General features: G+C 44.2%; 2 protein-coding genes and 1 long non-coding RNA gene across 17 annotated transcripts in view; 1 reads left to right on the top strand and 2 right to left on the bottom strand.

Moving 5' to 3' along the window:
* The window catches only part of EHBP1 (EH domain binding protein 1), a 218,274-nt gene extending 204,489 nt beyond the window's left edge, over positions 1–13,785 (bottom strand). For all 7 annotated transcript variants that reach the window (XM_061989162.1, XM_061989164.1, XM_061989165.1 and 4 more), the window contains exons 1-2: positions 13,507–13,785; positions 12,009–12,419 (exon numbers count right to left, since the gene is read on the bottom strand). In XM_061989162.1, the coding sequence (XP_061845146.1) occupies positions 12,009–12,112 (104 nt within the window). In that variant the 5' untranslated portion in view covers positions 12,113–12,419; positions 13,507–13,785. The remainder of the gene's footprint in view (positions 1–12,008; positions 12,420–13,506) is intronic.
* A 388-nt stretch (positions 13,786–14,173) lies between these two features.
* Positions 14,174–18,023, top strand: LOC133624801 (uncharacterized). Its single transcript, XR_009818129.1, has 3 exons — positions 14,174–14,304; positions 15,558–15,703; positions 16,836–18,023. It is a non-coding gene; the product is annotated as an uncharacterized LOC133624801 (long non-coding RNA).
* Positions 15,806–21,502, bottom strand: part of LOC133624800 (uncharacterized) — a 118,215-nt gene continuing 112,518 nt past the window's right edge. For 7 of the 9 annotated variants that reach the window (XR_009818120.1, XR_009818116.1, XR_009818118.1 and 4 more), the window contains 2 exons: positions 18,931–19,077; positions 16,889–17,963 (listed from right to left, as the gene is read on the bottom strand). The gene's annotated coding sequence lies outside the window, so the exon portion shown is untranslated. Of the gene's footprint in view, positions 16,557–16,888; positions 17,964–18,930; positions 19,078–21,414; positions 21,471–21,502 lie in introns of those variants that run through there. The other 2 variants (XR_009818117.1, XR_009818122.1) reach the window with 2 other exon arrangements.

The following is a 21,502-nucleotide window of genomic DNA, read 5'->3' as shown; positions in this document are numbered from 1 at the left end:
ACATTCTGTTATAAGAATTTTACACGGCTGGGGTCAGCAAATATCTGAGTAAAACACAAAAACCTGTTTACAGCTGAAAGGAACTGTATTCAATAGGAGAAGAAAGGCCTGGGGTTTACTGCAACATTGAGTAATTCAGTAACACAAAATAATTAACTATGTCAAAGCTACTTCATTTACCAGCAAGATGGCTTGAGGTTGTAAGGAAAGTGAGATTTGTGCCCAGCCTATGTGCCCCCAGCACACCTGGGAGTATCCCAGAGTACTCAAGAGTGGACAAACTTTGTCCCTTACTACTGACAGCCACCCCTTCTGCTGTTCATTAGCATCCAGGCTTTCCTTCCTCTAGAGACGGTTCAACAATCTACGTTGGTTTTAGACATGCACATTGCATCTTGAACTATATATTTCTGTACATACTATGCAGAGGTGAGGCTTCTCTGGTGTGCTTTATCAACTTCCAGAAATGTCTCCCTGCTGCTTTTGAAATCTTTGTTGCGAAGGTTCCTCAGTGTAAGAAGTTAAGACCTCAACAATAGAACCCGTGCTAACCAAAGAGGTGACATCAGCAGAAATACAAGAAAGCTCTGCGGCTGTTCTGTGAAATAATTATTTTTGCCTCACACACGGGTTGCTCAAATTTAGGTCATTGGTTTTGCATCTCTAAATCCAGCAGGATCTGCCTTATGTACCTTCTACAAGCAGACCAGAAGACATTCAAACATGGAGAAAAGTCTCACTTTCTGTTCATCGCACCCTCTGCTTCCCCATCAGCTCAGGTCACCTCCACAGCTCATCCTGCCCATCCCTGCACAATGCTGAAACACAACATGCAAACATTCCACATAAAAAGCTGTAAGAGCAACCATTTTTAAAGGCTTCCTAAGGCAGCAAAGAAGAAACTAGCCCTGTAAGAGAAGACCTGAGACAAACTTGAGTCTTCTGTGCTCACCAATGGCACAGTGCAGAAGGAGGGCAGAAAATCTATGCTATGAGGCCATTGAGGCAGCAGGCTTCTGCTTCTCTGGGCCTTAATGGCATTTTGTCAATCACAAAAGCTATAAACAGCTCTCACAAGGAGGTGGGCATAAACAAGGTAGGGTAAATTGCAGTCTTCCTATAGTCAAGAGTACCTCAAGATTATTTTGCGTTTTTTAATTACAGTTTGTTGACCTTATCATTAATTGCAAACCAAGCAAGTCCTCTCCTTTTAACAGCTGTTGCTAAAAGAAGCAGCAGTATTATTCCCCCCACAGCACATGCTCTACTTCCCTAAGAACAAATTTGTCTGAAATAAATGAATTTACTGAAGTCAGCATCTTTTTTCCCCAGGAGGAAGCACACTTGGTGCACTGTAAACACTTTGTTAGGGTCCACTCCAGACCACAAAACTGAATCCACAAGGAAAAAAGAAAAAATAAAAATCTATATTCCTGTTCCCTGGTACAGTAATAGAAAAGGAGACAAGAGACTGTGCTGCTGCAGTGGTACTACATCATCATTAGCCACGCTATCAGTGGTACTGGAGTTACTGATGATGGGTATGATGAACATCAAGCAGAGTACAGCTAATAGGCCTGGGTTGACTGCTATTTTCCCTTGTGACACAGCTTCTCCCGAGGCAGTGAGAGCAGGAGGTAGTTACAGTAACAGATGGAGAGGAGAGATACACAGCAATGTATCTAGAAGCTCTCTGCTCCAAAAATACACTCTCAAATGGCTGTGGGGAAGCACAAACTGAAACAAACCCATCTTTCCAGGCAGAGGGAATCAGAGTCACAGTGTGGTAGGGGTTGGAAGAGATCGCTAGAAATCATCCAGTCCAGTCCTCTGCTAAAGCAGGTTTCCCCTCCATCAGATCACACAGGAACATGTCCAAGAGAGTTTAGAAACGTCCAGAGGAGGAGGAGACTCCACATTCTCCCTGGGCAGCCTGTGCCAGGACTCCCTCAGCCTCACAGCAAAGAAGTTTCTTCTCCTTTCTCCTGAAAACAGTCAGGCTGCCAGCAGCTTTCGCCCATGCAGATTCTCCAGTGCCTAATAAAGGATAGGGTTACTGGCATTTTACCTGCAGCCAGGGGTCCTGACCAAGACTCCTTTTTTCTATCCAGACATCCCTTGTCATAAAGCCCATGAAAATAATAGCTGGAGGTTTCCACCTCTGTAAGTTTTGGTTGAAACAGTCTGATGAAATTTTCCAATGCAATGCTGAATTTGCTGGCTAGACAGAAAATTCAGACATATTGTCATATCACGTGAGAACTTTTCCCTATGAAGCAAAGGTAAAAATAAAGAAGCAGCCCAAGGTTCAAAAGCAACACCACAGCAAGCTAACTTGTCAAAATCACTGACAGCACAACCCCATCAACCACAACTGTGTTGAGTGCCCAGTGAAAAGGGCTGTCCCAGCTCTCTTGAAAAGTGACAGAGCTGACAGGAGTGTTGGTGTGGAGATGCAGCAGGCTGTGGCTGTCACATGTAGCAGATTACATGTCAGGAGCAGTCCCCTCACACCCTCCTTTGCCAAGCTCTCTGTATTACCATATTTTGGCACTCCCTTGTCATGTAGCTGCTAACTTTCAATTGGCATAGCATTTATACCAGAAAAGAGGGAAAATAAATGTGGCACAGGGAAGAAGAGTTGCCCTGCCTGGCTCCAAACAGTCACACAGCCATGGACTAAAAGAGGCATCATGTCTCAACCGCTAGATGTTTATAATTCTAGTAGTATAGGGGAATCACAGACTATCTCAATCCTCTGTCAAAAAGTCCCCTGTTACATCAGTCACTGTGAGAAGTCTGGATGTTAAAATTACTTTGGACCATCTTTCAGTTCAAAATGACAAAAAATCCAATTTACTAGATGAAAAAAAAAAAAGGATTAATGGGAAAGAAAATAATTCTTTTACTGTTTTAAGATTGTCTGTGTCTTGGTGTTCTAGAAAGGTATGCAGGCATTGGAGCTCAGAGCAGTCCTCTAAAGGGACAAGAGTACACAATGGTAGCAGGAAAATGAAAAACCAAAAGTAAAGCTTCCACCATAAAATTCCCTCTTCTGTAAGCACAAATCACCAGAAAGGACAGTGAAAACACCATTGTCATAGGTATTTTTAAAAAGGATCTTTTAAAAAAGTGCTAACAGTAAACAGGAACCATCCCAAGTATACCTCAAACCAAGGAACAGTGTGCTACATTCTGTTGCTTTTTGTGGTAGGAGAGGAAGTGGCAAAAAATGGGTCAGGACTTCCCCTTGCATTCCTTTATCTTTGGAAGAAAATGTTAAGAATGGGAAAGTTTTATGAATATTCATCCTCTTGACTTAAGAGACACTTACACAGAGTATTCTATTCAGCTAAGATCTGCACTTGATGAGAAAAATGAGTTCAAAGATCTTGTTCTCTGGAAATTTTTCATAGCTTTACTCAACTATTTCTCAGGTTACTTACAGGAAGAGACAAACCACTAAGTCAGTTTTCCAAGAGATGATAGGTATAACCAGAAGAAAAATATAGCTAAGCAGTTAAGAACAGTCAGACAGACTCACCCATCTGCCAACATGGCCAAAGCTGTAAACATGTCAGGTGTTACCAGTAGCTGTCAAGGTTAAGCCCTATGCTAATAAACCACAAATAGATCAGCAACAGGTTGGTTTCAAAATTTACAGGCTGCCAAGTTAGATCTTTGCTGGAAATGAGAATTAAGCTGTTTTGACAGCTCTTTTCTTTTAAATCTCCTCCTATGTACTGCCATAAACAAAGGGATTCAGAGTTTACTTAATGAGCAGTCACTGAAAGTAAAGGAAGTTCACAGTGCATGCTGAGTGGCAGTGTACAGTGTGCTGCCAACTGTATTCAATGGTCCAGATTCTCCAATTACTTCATTTAATATGGCTTTTGATATTAACAGTACTGGCTACACAAATACCCTTCCCAAGCACAGCTGGGAAGGGAAAGTCAGTTTATGACACTAGGTTTAAAAGCACAGGCATCAGTGCCTTAGTATTAGCCCTCAGGAAGGTTCAAGACAGCTATCATCTTAGGGTATCAGGCAGTAACATACCTAATGAAAAGCTCAGAGCTGGCTTAGGGAATGTCTTTGGTCTGCCTGGCCTACAGGAAAGGTGATGAGGCTTGTCCCAACAGGTGGAGATGAATATATGCTTCCAGCAAAGCTGCACACCCTTCAGAACACACACATCCACCACAACAGCCAATGCCACCTATCTGGCAGGACTAGATCCTGACCCCTCAGAGAGAAGCAAGGAAACAAACATTACATAAAGAAAGAAGTGGCAGTGAACATGAAGGGTGATTGGTCATTACAGGTACTTGCAGAGGTGTCACCAAGGAAACAAGTGGTAGTAACACGGGTTATGGTAAGATGGGAGTCAAAACTGCTGTGATATGACACTGTCTTAAAATACCTCCATTTGTTTTAATTCAGTTGTCTCTAGAACTACAAATTATTTTGCCCTTGTGATGCTTGGTCAGCACCAAAGTCATTTTTCAAAACAGAACTGTTAGAAAAGAAAGATCAGATCTGCCAGGGTGCTGTTAGGCTCTGATACAGCAACTCACCTAAAACAAAGCCCACAAAATGACTGAAGGAGACTGAGTGTGCACATGAAATAAAACCTGAAACCAGTTTGTGCTAAAATAAATACACAGAGCCACAGAGATGGTCACTCAGCAGCTGCAGACAGTTAAGCAGCTGCAGAGCCTGGCCATAGCTTTGGAGTAATCCTCAAGAAAGTCTCCTTAAATAATAAAATAGAAGGAAAAAAAAAATAAAAAGAACTCCCAGTAACAACTCTCCACTACAAAGAGAATCTCAACAAGCAAACAAGAATCACTGCTGCACTGCTCATCTTTACAGGTTTGCAGGCAGCTGGAAACTGTAGTTCAGAAGGGCCTGCACTTCTGATTCATCTCAAAAGCTTGTGCATTTGGAAGTCCTACAGTGACAGCACAGGGCACTGACTCAGGATTTGGGTGATTTAGCTGAAGCACTTCAAGATGCTCTTGGCTGCAGCTGGGGCTCATCTCACCCCTCTGGCTGGATTTCCTCCTCACTGCATGAGGACAGCATAAAGGAGGCACGCACACTCAACTGCTGCACTTAACAACCACCTTACAAACCTGAAGTTGACAGGAGTTAACACTAACACACCAGGCAGCCTGATTGCCATCCTACCATTGCTTCGGGGCAGAGGAAGGATACTGCTAAGGGACAGTGACATCTCAGCTCAATTCTTGATTCCAAACAGCCTCCTGAGTCAGAGCCTTAGACAACAGCAATGTTGGTTATGGTTCTGCTAATTTTAGCCCATGCTTAACTTTAACCCACAGGTCCCAAGTCCCTGCAATGCCTCTCCAGCTGCCAAAAGCCACAACTACCCTACACCTCAACTGCCAAAACATACAGCTTCTAGCTGAGACACTCCGGTGCACTTACAGAAACTATATGCTGCAGAAATATAGTTTTCAAATAAAGACAACAAGAGGAAGAAAACAAGGACAGCTTTATTTACTCTATTGCTGTGTGCAGATCTTAAAACAAGGAACAAAAGTTCAGCTACACAGTTCCTGTGTTTCAGAGTCCACTCCAGGACACACACAGGCTTGGTGCAGAGAGCAGCTTAGGAGCGTCCCATGGCAAGGCAGCAAACAGCCTGCCAGGGCCAGCTTCTACTCCAAGGAGGAATAGGAGAGAGAGGGGCAAAGGAAACAAACACACACTTCACACACTCCCCTCAGAGTAAACTGGGAAAGCTTTTAGAAGTAAACAAACATCTCCCCAGCCCCCTTATTCTCAGACAGCCACCCAAGCAGAATGCTTTTACTACCATAACTGAAGGGTTTGTTTTATAAAAAGAGCTTCCTCCAATTTAGTCAACCTTACCAGCCTCCTCCTCCTCCTCTCCTTATTCACACTAAACTGTGAAAGGGACTTCAGCTCTCTACAACCAATTAAAAACTAATTGAAGCAACAGACTGGCACTATACAGCCTGAGCAATCTGAGAGACTGAAGACTCAGCTCATATGAGGCCTACACAATGTCATAATATTTCATTTTATTTAACCTCAAAACACAAAGAGCTGAAAAGAGTATTCACAGGGATCCAATCCTACCAAAAAAAAAAATCTCTATTCCAGCTCAAGTCCACTGGGTTCAAAGGAACAGTACACGTAGTTTACTGCATGTGTGCAACACTGCCTGCAGGAACCGGGCCAGGTTTTATTTATTTGCAAAGCTCTGTGAGGAAGTTACACACAGTTTCTCTCTCAAAAATAATGAAAGCTATGTTAGAACAAAAGTTAGTGTATTTTATTTATTCAAGGAGACACCCTCATCCCTTTAACTGAATGAACGACAGACCATCAAGGTGGATTTAGCTACACTTGGATATAACCAAATCTTCTCTGCTTTAGACAATATTTTTTTTTTTACTGCTAGAACAGTAAATTATGTCAAGAAATTGCTGGAAAGAATTCTGTCTCTCAAAGACAAATAAAACACAGAACAGGTATTTATGAGAAACCTAAATCTTTCCACCTTACAGATACTAAACTTTGTGGCTGCTTCTACCAACGAGTAGAATGAGTAAGAGAATGAGCTCTTTTAAGAATAAGTTCTTTTAAATACTCTCAAAGAGTTGCTGCAAACAGAGAACAGGTGTAAGTACACAGCATCAGTGATCTGGAAAAGTCAGCAGCAAGAAAGATTTCACACACACTCGTATCTCTCCTATCACAGCACAATATGCAACCAACAATTTCAATGAGAAACCCCTAACTTGTGGTTCATGGAACAGACATAAGGCTATAAAAGGGGCCAGGAGGATAGCTTGGTAAGGCAGGGAAGGAAAGCAGGTAGTGTTAAGGAGTCAGGACAGGTAGACAACACAGGGGACAAAGGAGCAGAACTTTATTTCAGAAATCAAGGGTTTTCCTTTGGATACAATTAGAGATGCAAAGTGGCAGAGGAGAATTGCTTTTGCATGTGGACAGAAAGCATGTTTTAAGTGGCAGGAAGAAAGAGACGAGACTGACCTGTAAGGCAACTGGTGATAATTATTTGGAAAGAATAATTGTTTGAAAAAAAATTGAAGCCCTCAGAAAGTCCTCAGTCTAAACTGGACCAGAGAATAAAATTTTGGAAGTGTATTTGCAGATGGACCTTAGTTGGTAAGGAATAAGAGATCTCAGTGAAGAGTGTGAGGACAGAGTGTAATTTAATGGAGAAGGAGAAAAACAGCTGAAAAGTAGAAGAACACAAGCTATACTTACAGTGTAGCTGCACGGCTAACACACAAATACAAATCAGATGCAAAACTCAGAAGAGCAGGCCCACCACAAAAAGCATGGCTCACAGCATAACTACTCCAAGAGACTCTGAATTGACCTGTAACTGTATCTGTCACAAGTTTCAATGTGATCATCCTCAATAATTAAAAGCACTTAGATTCTAACCAAAACCCCTCTTAACAACCACGAAAAGGAAATGAACTATGCAATCTGACAGCCTGACCCTGTATGGACTGAAGAAACCCCAAAGATTTCTACAGCAACCAGTTAACTCCACTTCTTTCTGCGGCCTTCAGCACTGAAGAGATTGCTGGAAAGCAGCAACCAGAAGGCAAGCAGACTGGTGTGGAGCGTGGAATCTCAAAAAGCTCATTTTTCTCCCATGCCAAAGGCATGCCAAATCTTAAAATTCCTGCAGCATCCAGTTATGAAACTACAATAGAAGAGAAAAACAGATGGCAAAAGCCTTTCAGAAAAGGAAAAAAACAAGATGAAGCACTACTTCATTTACAAGAGAGAAATGTGTATATTTGAAAATACAGAGCCTACTTCAGATGGAACCTAATTGTTATGAAAACAGGCAACTTGCCTTATGGAAATGAAACCTGATTTCAGTTAAAGGCACTACACAAGAAAAGGTTAACCCTTTTAGAACGTCGTGGCTCCCTGCAGTTTAAAGCAGGATTTAAATGCTAAGCAGTTAATATAGGAGATGACAGGTATTACAGTCATTGCAAAAAAATCCGTATCTTTATCTCTAAAGCAACTGCTAAATGGCAAATCCTGTAGAAAAGCCTCCTTCTTCTCTTTACTCTTTCCCAGCATCTACATTCAAGTGAGCAGCTTTCTTGCCCACAAAAACATCTAATGGACGATGACATATTAGGAACTTGGCAACTTCAACTCTGTAAGCTAGAACATTTTCTGTGGAAATCAATACACTTGAAGCTGTTACTGAGTCCTTGACTTGTGCGATATCATACAAAAATAACGAAACATAAGACTCATCCTAGAGAGCTCATCCGTTCAGTGTTAGACGCTTCAGCAGCTCAGTAAAACAGCTACTGCAGCTTTAAGTCCAAGAACTAGAACTGAACCCTAATCCAAAGAAGTCTTTTCCTCCTGGGAGGCTCTTCTGCTGAGCCTGTGCCTCAGACAAGTCTTGACTCAGTTGCCAGAAGGAGGCCACAAGCAGCTGAGAAGCCCCAGGCTGGCAGGCTTGACACAGGATCAACGGGAGACCTGAGCTTCTCCAGACTGACAGCTGGGCCTGGCAAGATACTCAAAGGCATCTCAAACAATGCTAGGAACCAGTGTTCAGGCAACTAAACCAGGTCCCCTGCACAAGTCCCAGCACTGCATCTGCCAGCAATGTCCAGCACACTCCTGTCCCATACAGCAACAGTCGGCTCTGACAGCATGGAACAGCAAATAGTTCTTTTTCCTTCATACAAGCATAAGCAAAACACATGAGGCTGACTCCTGGTCTCATTCAAAGGCTCTGTACTGAGAATAAGGACTAAATTAACTCTCTGCTCTGACACAGAGTCCTTCCAGTAGCTCACTGGTAAGATCAGGTGGAAAATTCTGTGCTGCCCCAGCTTATTTCACAGGTAAGTGGAGGATGACACACTCCAGCACTGCCAAGCAACCGCCTTTCAGGGAAAAAAAATCAAGTGCTTACACGATTAATGCAAAGCATGACGTTTTCACAGTAGCAGGAGTCACTAATCCATATTAAAGACCAAGACTACATTTATTTATTTATTTTAAACGAATAGGCTCTAAATGAACCAACTGCTCAATTTTTCAAAGGTACCAAGCAGCCACAATAATTAGATCTGGGTCAGCGGGAGCAGCCAGAATGCCACAGAAGCAACTCAGTCCTGTTAATTACCTGAATATAAGGTTTATCTCACAAAACAGTGACAACACTGGACACTCCATCACAACCTCTCTACCCTAAATGCGCCACCAATGACAAGCAACCATCTGAGAGTGGCTGTTTTTAATCATCAATTACAGAGAACAGAAAAAACATGGGAAAGGAGTTTCAGTCTATGCTAGACAAATGCTGCTGTACCTAGGGATAATCCCTTAAAAGACTGAAGCAGCAATACCAGAGCGGTAGAGACTTCCCACACACTCAGCACAACTCCAGGAAAAAAGAGCAGGAGCTATTTAGAACACTAAGTTAAAAAAAAAAAATAATCAAATCAATATAAATCTGGAGAAGACAAGAAGTATGAAACCAACCAGAAATACACTCAACGTCACAAACAGTACACAATTTTTTACAAGTATATTCTAAAACAGAAGTTATTTTCTGAGGAGTTAGACAAATTTAAACTTAGCAGAAGACAGCATCTCAATGACAGGCACTCAGCCTGCTTTGGTCACGTACAGACCTCGCTCACAGACACATCTCAGTTCAAGTGTGTTTATGACTGCATTGTCACTTATTTTAAAATATGAATGGAGCATTCTTTTCCTCCAGAAAACACTGCATTGTTAAAATGCCAGTACATTAAAATAACTTACTGCTTACTACACTGCGATCAAACAAACTACAGACTACAGCGCTGACACTTCATATATACCGAGTGCTTTCAGCAAGAACAGCATATGGAGTTCATTTCTTCTGTTCCGTTCTCACATGGGCTGAACTCAAAAAGAAGCTTTAGAAACAGAGGAAGCAATGATTCTGTCAGCATGCACAAACTGCCATCTTCTCCAAACTTGTAACTGGAGGTTCTCAAAATACATCCGCACTTACCCTTTTGTTTCATATAGGAGTTCCACTTATGACAGAAATAGAGGTTCTCCAAACAAGAGGAAGCAGAACAGAAAAGTCTACAATCAAGTGGCTGTGTGAGGGATGTGTTTTCACTATTGTTATTTTTCCTAGAATTCATCCACATTTCACCACCATACTGTTGCTACATCACAAATACAGGCAACATCACTGCCTGTGGTGGTTAATTTCAAGAAAATGAAAGCTCAAGAAAGACAACTCATTTTTAAAAAACTAAGTTGTGTATCTGAAGTTTTGAAAGGCTGTTTCTGCTGCTTCACACACAGGCATGCTGCTAGGTGGGCACTCTAGGTTATGATTCAACAGTAAGCTAATTGTTTCTAAAATAACGTGATTGGTCACAAGAGAACTTTTGTGCATGACTTTTTCCTCAAATCAAATGAAAGTTAGCTGCAGATCCAATTCAAGCATTCCCCTGCAGAATTCATACTTTAGTGCTGAAGCATTCTGCAAATTCTCAAGCAAGGACTGAACCAAAGTGAAAATGAAAGCCAAAATAAGCTAGTTTATGCAAACAAAACATAAAAAGTAATGAACACAACTGCTGCAATAAACCTGATAAAACAAAATTAAGGTGGAAAACTATTTCGCCTCAACTAGACAGTAGATTGCATGAGATAATCATGACTTTTTAAATGTTTTTATTTGCAGTTTATTCTCTGAAAGCCAGTTCAACTTCCAAAATCATTCTGTTTCTTAATCTTTCAAAACACTTGAGGCAAGAAGATAACTTATTAAAAAAAAAAATTAACCTAACAGTACTCCTTTAAGACAGAGCACCAAACAGACATCCAGTGTAATTTGACAGAGATTTCCAGCTCTAAGAGATTGAACTTAAATTTGTAGAGGCAATTACTCATAACCAGTGAAAGCAGCCAAGTACCAAACTTGCCAACAAGAAGAAAGGCCAAGTATTAGAAAGGAGGCTGCAGTTCATTACGAGGCAATTTGAACATCTCAGTCCACAAGGTCTGGAAAATACTTTCTTCATCCCCTGACGCTAAAGGCTCATGCTAATGTGAAGAATTGTGTCAGTAACGTCAATATTCAAAAAACATAAAACAGCACTTAAGTTATTTGTATAATGGAGACCTTTGCCTATTTAAAAGCTGCTTCTATTCTTCTCTAGCAGATTTATTTAAGGTCCTTTTGCACAGGAAGAAAGATGCACCAGATCCATACCATTAACTGTTAACTGCTGCCTAGTCAGCTCCAGACCCATACTATTAACTGTTAACTGCTGTCTAGTCAGCTCCAAAGCCATCCAGCTGGACCACCAACGCACAAAACTGTTGTCTGACTGAACAGATACCTTAAGATAATAACCAAGGATTTGTTGCTTGCTGCTTCCCACTAAAAGGTGAAAGGAGCAAGGTAAAGATGGAGAGACGAGACATCCTCAGGTAAAACAGTCAAAATTGAAATGGGTATCGATCTGAGATTAAAATACCATCATCTTCTGGACTGATCTCAAATGCCTCAGTGAGCTAACCACACCGTCAGCAAATAACAGCACCAAGAGTTGAGCTGCAAGTTGGAAAATGGCTCTTGGGAAATATCTAAAAAATCCAAACCCAAACCAAACTCATCAATCAAAACCACTCGGCTAAGTCACAGACACCCAACTAATAAATGCACCGTCCTCTGCATGATGATAACGTCATCTAAGAAAATCAGAGTACAGAACAAAACCAACAGGTCCAAGATAAGTACACAGCAAAGCAAGCACTCATCAAGGAAAACAAGCATCCCATGCAAGGGGAAAGCAAGGGGAAGGCAGGACCAATGTACACACACCAAACAATGCAAAATGAGCAACATCCTTCCTATTTCAGCACCAGCAACTTACTCCACCACTTGTGTAGCAACATGAGCTGCTTCTTACCATTTTTTGGTGCACTCAACCATCAACTCCTGGTAAGAAGCCACAAACTGGAACTTGGATGCATGTTTCCCAACACGCTGCAGTCTTTTCCAAACTGAAGCCATTATGGTGAGAAATACCAGTCCTTTTACACAGCGGCAACTCTGTGAATACCAACGTTGGTTTAAGAGTATGTGTGCTCAATGCTAGAAGATTTATATACAGACACACTAAAAATAGTGTGCAGAGAAGTTGATGGGATGTCTACAATTCATATTCTGCCTCTCCCTTCTTCACGGTAAATCCAGGTCTAGCCGAATGGCTCATCACTGGCCAGGAGCAGTATGCAACAGGAGCAGACAGGTAATTGGAAGGAAGTTCTCTCATGGAATCATCATTCCTCACATGGCAGATGATGTGGAGACTGCAGAACTGGAAGATAAATAAGACAGGGGTAGAAAGCATTTGTTAATATGCTTCCTGCTACAGTACTGCAATTGCACATGATCTTGTACCTCTCAAACAACTACAGTAAACCACAAAAACATACCCCCTTCCTGTTGTCATCCCCCCTGTCCAATTAATTAAATAAATCAGAATGCTGCAGCAATTTCAGGAATGCAAACCACGAGTCTGTTTGGAAACATATCAACACGTCCCTTTATCAGCACCATCGTTATTGGCAACAACAACAAAAAAGGATAGGTCAGGGCCACACGGAATCCTTATGAAGCATCTCCGGGAAGCAATGCAAAGTGGTTGAGGTGCTGCCAATATGCACCCAGAGGGAGAAACACCGGGAGACGAAGACAAGTTCTTTGTCTTCATGACAAAAGGTGTAACAGTTGTTTTCTCTCTCACACACACCTCTCGCTCCCATTTCTCTTTCCAAGGAAAAGACATAGCCAAGAAAGGAGTGTTACTACTTAAATTCCTGTGCCAGGGTGAAGAGGAGGATGAATGAGGAAGGGGCATTTCCTGAACCCTGGCTGCCCAGGATTCCCCATCTTCCGCGATGCATGATATTGAAATGGAAATGCCTTCTCAACTGAGAAGCGCACATCAGGGAGGTGAAAAGAGAGAGAAGGAGAAACCCAGAGGGGTCTGCTCCTTCCAAAGGAAAGCGACATCTCTGCTGCCCGCGGAGGAACAAGCCCCTTCACTAGAAACACGGGGAAGCAAAAGGTGTCCACACCCGGCGATAAGGCAGGGTAGGACGGCATCAAAGCTGGCAAGGAGGCAACCCGGGGTGCAGGAATGTCCTCCTGGAGGGGACCATCCGCAGGGAGCCCCGGACCGCGGAGAGCCCCCCTCCGCCTCGCCAGTCCCTGTCACCTCAGCGCTTCCCCCCTCCCCTCCACCAACCTCCCCACAGCCGTTGGCGAGGAGCCGTTAGGGTTTAAAAATTAAAACGCCAGCGGCGGGGAGCGAGACGAGGGGCAGAGGCGGGGGAGGCGGGTCGGGGAGCGTGAGGGGAAGAGCAGCAGGGCAGCGCGGGGGAGCGTGCCGCGGCACTCACCTGCCCCCGGCTCCTCGCGGGCGGTCCGCCGGGCGGGCGCGCGCGCTGGCACCACACGGCAGGCGAGAGGCAGCGCTGCCGCTGCCCATTACCGCGGCAGCCCCGCCGGCGGCAGCGCCCCGCGCTTGCCCCCGTCCTCCTGCAGCCTCATGGCGAGCCTCGGGCACACGCTGCTTCTCCTCTCCTCGCCCCGCCGGCCGGGCTGCGAGCCCAGGTCCCGCCGCGCCTCACGCCACCACCATCGCCCTCCTGCCGGCGCTGCGCTGCGCCTCGCCTCGCCTCAGCCCAGCCCGCCGCTCCCCCCGCCCCCGCCGCGCCATTGGCCGCGCCGAGCGGCCTCCGCAGCCCATTGGCCGGCGGCCCGCGTCAATCACCTGCGGCCGAAAGGGGCGATCCTCGCGCAGCGGAGAGAGGGAGGCAGTGAGGGCAGACAGAGCTCTCAGGCTCCCTTGTCCCGCCCCCAACTCAGTCTCTTTTGTGACTGGTCCCAGCGGCCCAGAAGGCGGGGTTTCACCCAAGGAGGAGCTACTCGATAGGTAAGCGCGGCCGCCAGTCACCACGAAGGCGCCCTCCGATTGGCTGCGGCGCTTCCTACAGCCGCGGAGTGGGCGTGGCGCGAGGAGCGGGCTGTCAGGGGAGGGGCGTGGCCCTGCGGCTGTCCTCGAGACCTGCCGCCGCCCGCGCCCCCGGGAAGGGCCGCGCCCGGGCCCAGGGGGGCGCGGTGGGAGCCCGGGAGAGGGACGGGACGGGACCGGGGGGAAGGCAGCCGAGACGGGAGCCCCAGACGCCGCCTGTCAGGTGGGCGTGGGGCGGCTGGAGGGAGGGAGCAGCCACGGGAGGCGGATCGGGGCGGCAGGAGGGCAGGAAAACCCAGCGCGAGGGATGGGCCCGAGGAGGTGTCGGTCCAGCGCCAAGTCTGACCCAAACCCCGCAGCACAGGCCCTGATCCTGGCGGTGCTCTGGAGTTCTTGTCGGGGGGTGGGGAAGTTGATGGAAACGAAATACGAAATAAGGCTGGCAGGGTGATATTTCATTGCTGATTGAATTTGATGAGGTGCTCTGTGAACTTCACCCAGACCTCGGGGTTTGGATGTTCTGTGCAGCAGGGGCAAAAGGAGCGATGAGGGGGGCGGGGGGAGGAATTTCCACAGCCACACTGGCTCAACACCGTGCGAAGTGGGTGTCACGAGCCAGAATTGAGTCCTTGGTTCCAGCATGAATCTAAAATGAACTGGCAGTTGCTACTGGTTTAGAGAGAAAAATGCCACATAGCTTTTTTCCCACTTGCCTCCTGAAGCCTTTCGATCCACCCATACAGGGGTGTTAAGTCTCGGATCTCAAAGTGCAGTTTGCAACAAGTGGATTCTGGAATCGAGGTAATGCTGTGTGAGATGCTATGGCAGCTAATCTGAAACCTGTCAGCCAGGCAAATAACAAACTAAGCCAGCTCTCGAGTGGAAGAACAGGGAAATAAGAGAGAGTGCAGCAAAGAGCTGAAATTAGAGCCTCAGGGAGTTGCATCCCTGTCTTCTTTCCCATGAGAAACCATCTCTCCGTGGTGGCATATGGCAGAGGCTGGCAGCATTCTGTGGCTGAAGTGAAGGGAGAGAAGGAATGACTGTGTGGATGGCCACAGGCCTAAGCTTGAACTAAGTTACTTTGGAGAGCGTGAATATTTGGGCTATTAAAAGGTCAGCTCTTTGCTTATAATGTGTTAGTCTTCATTCCTTTGCCTTCTCTCAAGACAAATTTACTTATCTGAGCTGCCAGAGGGCATATGTTTCCTACCTATTTGGAGCTGTCCTGGAAGAGGCAGCAATTTTCCTTCTTAAAATGTTGCACTGGAATGTGAAAGACAGTTGTACTACTGATACAGATTTTCTTGGAAATGTTGTGAGGTTTTTTTTCTCCTGAATATTTTTGAAGTTCCAATCTGAAGGTTTTGCACATTTGTGTAGGATTTGTGTCCCGGTTTTGCAGCTGGTCTGTGTGCACTGAGTAATTCCAACACACTTGAGGAGACATTACTGGTTTTTTTTTTTTAAGTGCAGATCACCTGCTTAGGATTTGGGAAATGAGGCCAGGATTTCCAGAACACATCAGACTGAGAATGCGCAGTCTGGAGCACACATATGCTCAGTCCTGACTTGGAAAATACCAGATGGAAATCTGGCAGCTGTAAAGTGGATCAAACAAGGTAATTTAAAATTCCAGTGGCCCTGAGGAGATCCTTGGTTCCTCATACCAGGGAAATGTCAAGTAGTCTGGCTGTACTGATTTTATTTCAAAAGTTGCCTTTATTCTGTATATATTACCCAGAGTTAATCTGTAAGTATCTCTGATTTATCTTCTGAATACCATGCAGCATCCAGGCTTATTCCTGAGACATATCTTTGGCCAAGGTTTTATTTTCCTCAAACTGAGACATTTTCTGTCCTGTGGAATAAACGCAGAAGGTCTGGTGGTTTGTTCAGTGACTTGTGTTTCAAACATCATTATTTATTAACATTTTCCATTTCCTTCATAGCTTTCGGATTCAAGTTACACCAGGCCTAAGAAGTACACAGCATAAGGCTGCTTTTTCCTTTGTTGTGTGGGGAGAACTCTAACACAGGCAATTGTCCTACAGATCAGGATAATTCTTTTAGTTTCTAAGAGCAGCAATCCTCAGCTCTTGCAATGTTGGGGAAAGCTTCAGGAAATTTCAAAGGGTGTAAGCAATTATTCTAGGGAAAAAAAAAAAGGCAAGATCTCCAGCTGGAGATTGGAAGCTAGGGACCACCACAGCATTCTCAGGTTACTGGACTGAGTCCTAAACCAGCCCAACTCAAAAGCTCTTGTGACTTCTGTTGGCAGCTCATAGCCAATAATTGGCAAAAAGGGATTAGCAAGGGTGTGGGTGAAAAACTCCATACCCCCTTCTCCTGGTCAGAGCACTCTTGAGGGATCAGCGAGGAACCCTTGTGTTGACTTCATTGCCACGCTGAAAAGATCTAGAATAGTAGAACAGCGCAGGTTGTACAAGACCTCGAAAGATCATCTGGTCCAACCTTTAGAAAAGGTGGAAAGCCAGCCGTTAAGCCTGATTTGTGCAACTGAGCAGAACTCATAGCTCAGCGGTAGAGCACAGCTCAGGATCTTAGCCAAAATCCAAGGAAACAGTCACATTTTTACTTAATCCAGTATTACAAGCTTGATGGTGAATCACAGAATCTTAAGGGTTGGAAAGAACCTTGAAAGATCATCTAGTCCAACTCCCCTGCCAGAGCAAGACCACCTAGAGTAGGTCACACAGGAGTTACACCAAAGTGCCCGATACTCTCTTCTAGGTTCGACAGCTGATTGAACAACTCTCACACGACTCCCAGAAGAATCATCCTGATTATGAAAAAAATGATGCATAATTTTATGTACAGTGTCAAAGACCTCCTCTTCTGCAAGCAGGAAATGACAGTCACGTGGTAAACAGGCAGATGCTGTTTTATTTAAGATAATATGTATGAAACAATCTATTTAAACCACATTCCTGTAAAAAAATGCTGCTTTTTTTTGTCTAAGGAAGGACAGCTGAGAAGTGTATTTCTGTATGCTTGAGCATGGCCTCATCTGTGTCATTCTGGCAATGGCATGGAACTGGACGCTGAGAGCTGCTCAAATCAGGAAGCTGTTGGGACCAAGCAGGGGGTCCCCAGAGCAACCTGACCCGGTTCTTTATAAGCAGCTGGTTCCACCAAGGACACCCTTACTATCCAAAAATACTGCTCGCACTCTGTGGCTCCCCATTTCTCTTGCTATGGTGACACTGAAATATCCATCCTCCCTCACAATCTCCACAGGAATCTCAGTATTTATTGTCCTCTGGATTTTGACTCCTGCTCCCTGGCTTTGGCCTGATGGTGGTAGACTGCAAGACTCCAGGTCCAAGTAGAAAGATGATCTTTGCCCTATTTATGTTATTCCCTGTTAAGCTTTAAAGCTATACAGCCTCTCCCTTATCCTTCAACGCCTCGTCATCAGCATGACTAAGGACAAGTTGTTCACCAATAAAGAAATGACCTTTGCTAGAAATAGCTATCATTATAAATCTCAGTTTCCCTGTCCTTCTGTGTATGAGCCTACAGAAATGTCACTGAGGAAATAACTAATTAGATTATGTCAAACTTGCAAGAGTGTTTAGTTTTTTGAGGCGGTGGGCTATGCATGTGAGGTTATCCTCACCTGCTTTGTTTTAGACTTTCTTGTATTTCTAGATTTCATCAAAAGTTCAATCCCATGTTAATGAAGGTAGTGGAGAATTTGCACTGACCTCAGTTCATCTGCATAAAGCACCATCCTCTTGGTCTCCAATACATGTCACTAACTGATGTGTGACACCATAAAGTTCAGGTCTGTAAGAAGTAACGTTCACTAAATTCTACAGCAGCATGCTTGTCTGCTCTTCTTGGTTTCTTCACATCCTAACAATAATAAAAACATAGATACATAACAAATCATTAAAAATGTATGTAGCAACAAAATCTTTTGGTTTTTTTATCTCGTTTGTTGCTAGAAAAATTCCACTCAGCTGTCTTTTCACATGATCTGATGACACCCAACAGCCATTCTGTATTGCAGGAAAAAATGTTTTGAATGTTCCCCCTGGTAGATATCGGAACAATTGTGGGGAGGGAGGATGGTGGAATATCTCATTTTATTTGTGCAATGAAAGCTTGACTTTGAGACTGGCAGCTGAGAAAAGGCAACTCCCACATTACAGAATTAGATAGCTGAGTTACTATCATATAGCATATAATTTCAGCAATACTCCCAGCTGCACTGAAAGCCTAAAAAAAAATCATCACAATTTGATCTTGCCTTATCAGCAAAAGAAGTAGATATTAAGACACCCTCTGGTGGGCTCATATTTTGTTTATACCCTGGCATGGGCTGAAGCAGGCAAGCCAGCCTGGTACTTCCCTCCTGAGCAGCTTACCTGCACTGTGTTCCTAGCCTGGGTCAGGTCTCAGCCCAAGGTGCTGAGCTGGGTACAGGCACCTGCCCTGTTAAATTAGGAAACCCTCACCAGAGAGCCGGCGTGCATGAGCTCTGCTCCCAAGGGTAATCTGCAGACAGGAGCTGGGTTAACTCACTATCACCTCTTTTTTGATGGGTTCTTTATTCTCCTGTTCTCCTACTGTGCCTGGAGCCCACAACTGTATGTGATGAGACCCTGCTGTGCTCCAGCCAGACAACGGGTGTCTCCCCTCTGGGCTCTGTGCCAAGAGGGACACCCAAAACACCCATTCCCCCAGTGGCAGCCTCTTGTCACAGCCCCTTTACTCTCCTAGGTATCCCTGCCCTGCCCTACTTAACCCCGCTGCCCAAAGTCTTGCAGGCAAAGTCTAGCCAGCTGATTCAAAAAGAGCAGATGAAAAACATCCTCACCTGTCTTTCCTTTATCTCCCCCTCTCTTGTCTGGCTGAAATTCTTCCTAAACCACTCAGCAGTAAGGGGCAGGTTGTATTTATCTGCAGACGAGGTCAAGGACAGGAGCCACATTCCTGAAATGCAGAAGCAGCACTGGAGTTGAGCCTGTGGAGGAGACACAAAAGATGGGGTATTGACTGTGGAGACCCACATGCTACAGACAGTGTTTCCCTAGTCTGTATCATAAAACTCTGCATTAGCAGCGCTTTCTCCAAGTTTATTATCAATTCTTCTGTAAGTCAGCTTGCAATAGTTTGAATGAGTTTTGTCATTAACCTTTTGATATCCTTGAGAATTGTGTACATCTCTTAGCAGCCCTAATTTCTCTCTTTAAAAAAAAAAAAAAAGCAGCCTGTACTTTGTCCATAAATAACAACTTTCGATCCTTTATCACACTTAGTGTCTCCTGTACCTTTTCTAGTTCTTCAATATCCTTCCTGTGTGGTCTCCCTGGGCTTTTTGCAAAGCATAATTATGCTTGTATAGGACATCCTGCAGCACTAATGAGGCAAAGAATGCCTTTGTCCCTCGCTTTTTAAAATAAACAGCACTTAGTGTGCCCAGCAGGACTAGGGAAGTAATTGTCCCCCTGTACTCATCACTGGTGAGGCTGCACCTCAAGTGCTGTGTTCAGTTTTGGGCCTTTCACTACAAGGACATTGAGGTACTAGAGCGTGTCCAAAGGAGGACAACAAAGCTGGGGAAGGATCTGGAGCACAAGTCTGAAGAGGAGCAGCTGAGGGAAACTGGGAGTGTTTAGTCTGGAGAAGAAGACACTAAGGGGAGACGGGATCACTCTCTGCAAGTATCTGACAGGAGGCTGTGGTGAGGTGGGGTCTCTTCTCTCAAGAAACAGGTGTTACGATAAGAGAAAATGGGCTCAGGTTGTGCCAGGTGAGGTTTAGATTGGAGTTTAGGAAAAATTTCCTCACCAGATGGGTCGTCAGTCATTGGAACAGGCTGCCCAGGGAAGAGGAGTCGTCATCATCTCTGGAGTTTTTTTAAAAAGTGCTGTAGATATAGCACTTAGGAACATGGCTTAGTGGTGACCTTCACAGTGTTGGGTTACCAGCTGGACTTGCTGATAATGCAGGTCTTTTCCAACCTAAATTATCCTATGATTCTATTCCTTACCAGATAATATAGCTGTTCATTTAATTTAAGATGCCCCTCATAAACAAGGACTTTCTTCGATTCTCTGGAACTGTTCACTTTTTTCACTGTCATTTTTTTCATTTCTTACAGTCTTTTCAACTTCAAACGTGGCCTTTTTTAATACATACTTTTTTCATAACCTAACTGCTTGTTACACAGGCTAACACCAGCACCCTGTGGAGACAGCTGAAAGTAAAAGGGCCAAACTTCAGACGAAAGACAGGGAGCAACATATGTCTAGGATTTGGAAAGAGCATCTCAGATAGGTATAGCAGCGTAAGTGAGAAAGCAAGACTTGTTCTTCCACAGAGAAAGATTAGAAATAGAAAGACCTCTCTTAGAAGAGAGTTATGGAAGAAAATAAGAGATGGACCAAGTTCAGAGGAAGACTTGCTTCCTTGCTGCCATACACACACCTCCAATTCAACATGATAAGGGTATGTCAAATCTCTGGTTAATCAGTTGTAGATGCTTCATGGAAGCATTTAGTAAACTGCAAATTGAAAAGGTGGGAAGGTCAGGGAGTGAAAGCTGTACAGCCCATACGTTTTTTTTTCTGCTGAGATCCTGTTTATTAGAAAATGAGTAGCTGGACATGCAGTCAGAACCCTGAACTGGAAAAATGTAAAGCCTTTTAACTGTATTTCTGTTACTCTGCATAAATGCCAGAGGGATCATAAAATGTAATACAGCTGTCTCCAAAGATTATGCAGGAAATTCCTCTTTGCCCAAATATAATATCATATGTCGCCTTTAAAGAGAACGCTTAGTTAGCTTTGGATCTACATCATCAGTCATCCATGCAGTACATCAGTCACAGAGGTACATTTCCTTGGAGTACAGACATTAGCAATACACAGACCATCATAGATCAAATCTGAAGCCTTCTTGGAAGCCTGTCTAGAAACAATTACCTTGCAGATGTGATACGACAATCTATTATGCAAACTGGTGCTCTGACCAGACTACAAGGAAATTTGTATCTAACAACTTGTGCAACCAGAATCCCAAACATCATATGATAGGATATTAGAACTTGATGAAAAGAATCTCAAAGTGCAGAACAGGAATATGTATATGTGGTGTGGCTTTCATCCTGCAGAACATTTATAGTTAGCAAAGTTATAGCTAATGAAAACAGGCCCCTCACATATGCAAGACATACAAGTGGACAAGTGTTTGCAGTCTTTGGTTGTGGTGTGGGCAGGTGTGAGATGGTGTGGAGACATTCGGTCTTGAAAGGACAAGCAATTAATTGTGTTGTAAAACTCACTGCAAAGTTTTCAGCTCCTGCTTTTAAAATCTCAGCAGCCAGTCAGTTTAGATAAATATCTCCAGTTAATCTGGAAATGAAACAAAATAATTATAGCCAAGT

Source organism: Colius striatus, chromosome 2 (genome assembly GCF_028858725.1).
Source record: "Colius striatus isolate bColStr4 chromosome 2, bColStr4.1.hap1, whole genome shotgun sequence".
NCBI classification, from domain to species: Eukaryota; Metazoa; Chordata; class Aves; order Coliiformes; family Coliidae; genus Colius; species Colius striatus.
The sequence above is the reverse complement of the archived record's forward strand: the minus strand, read 5'-3'. Positions and strand labels throughout refer to the sequence as shown.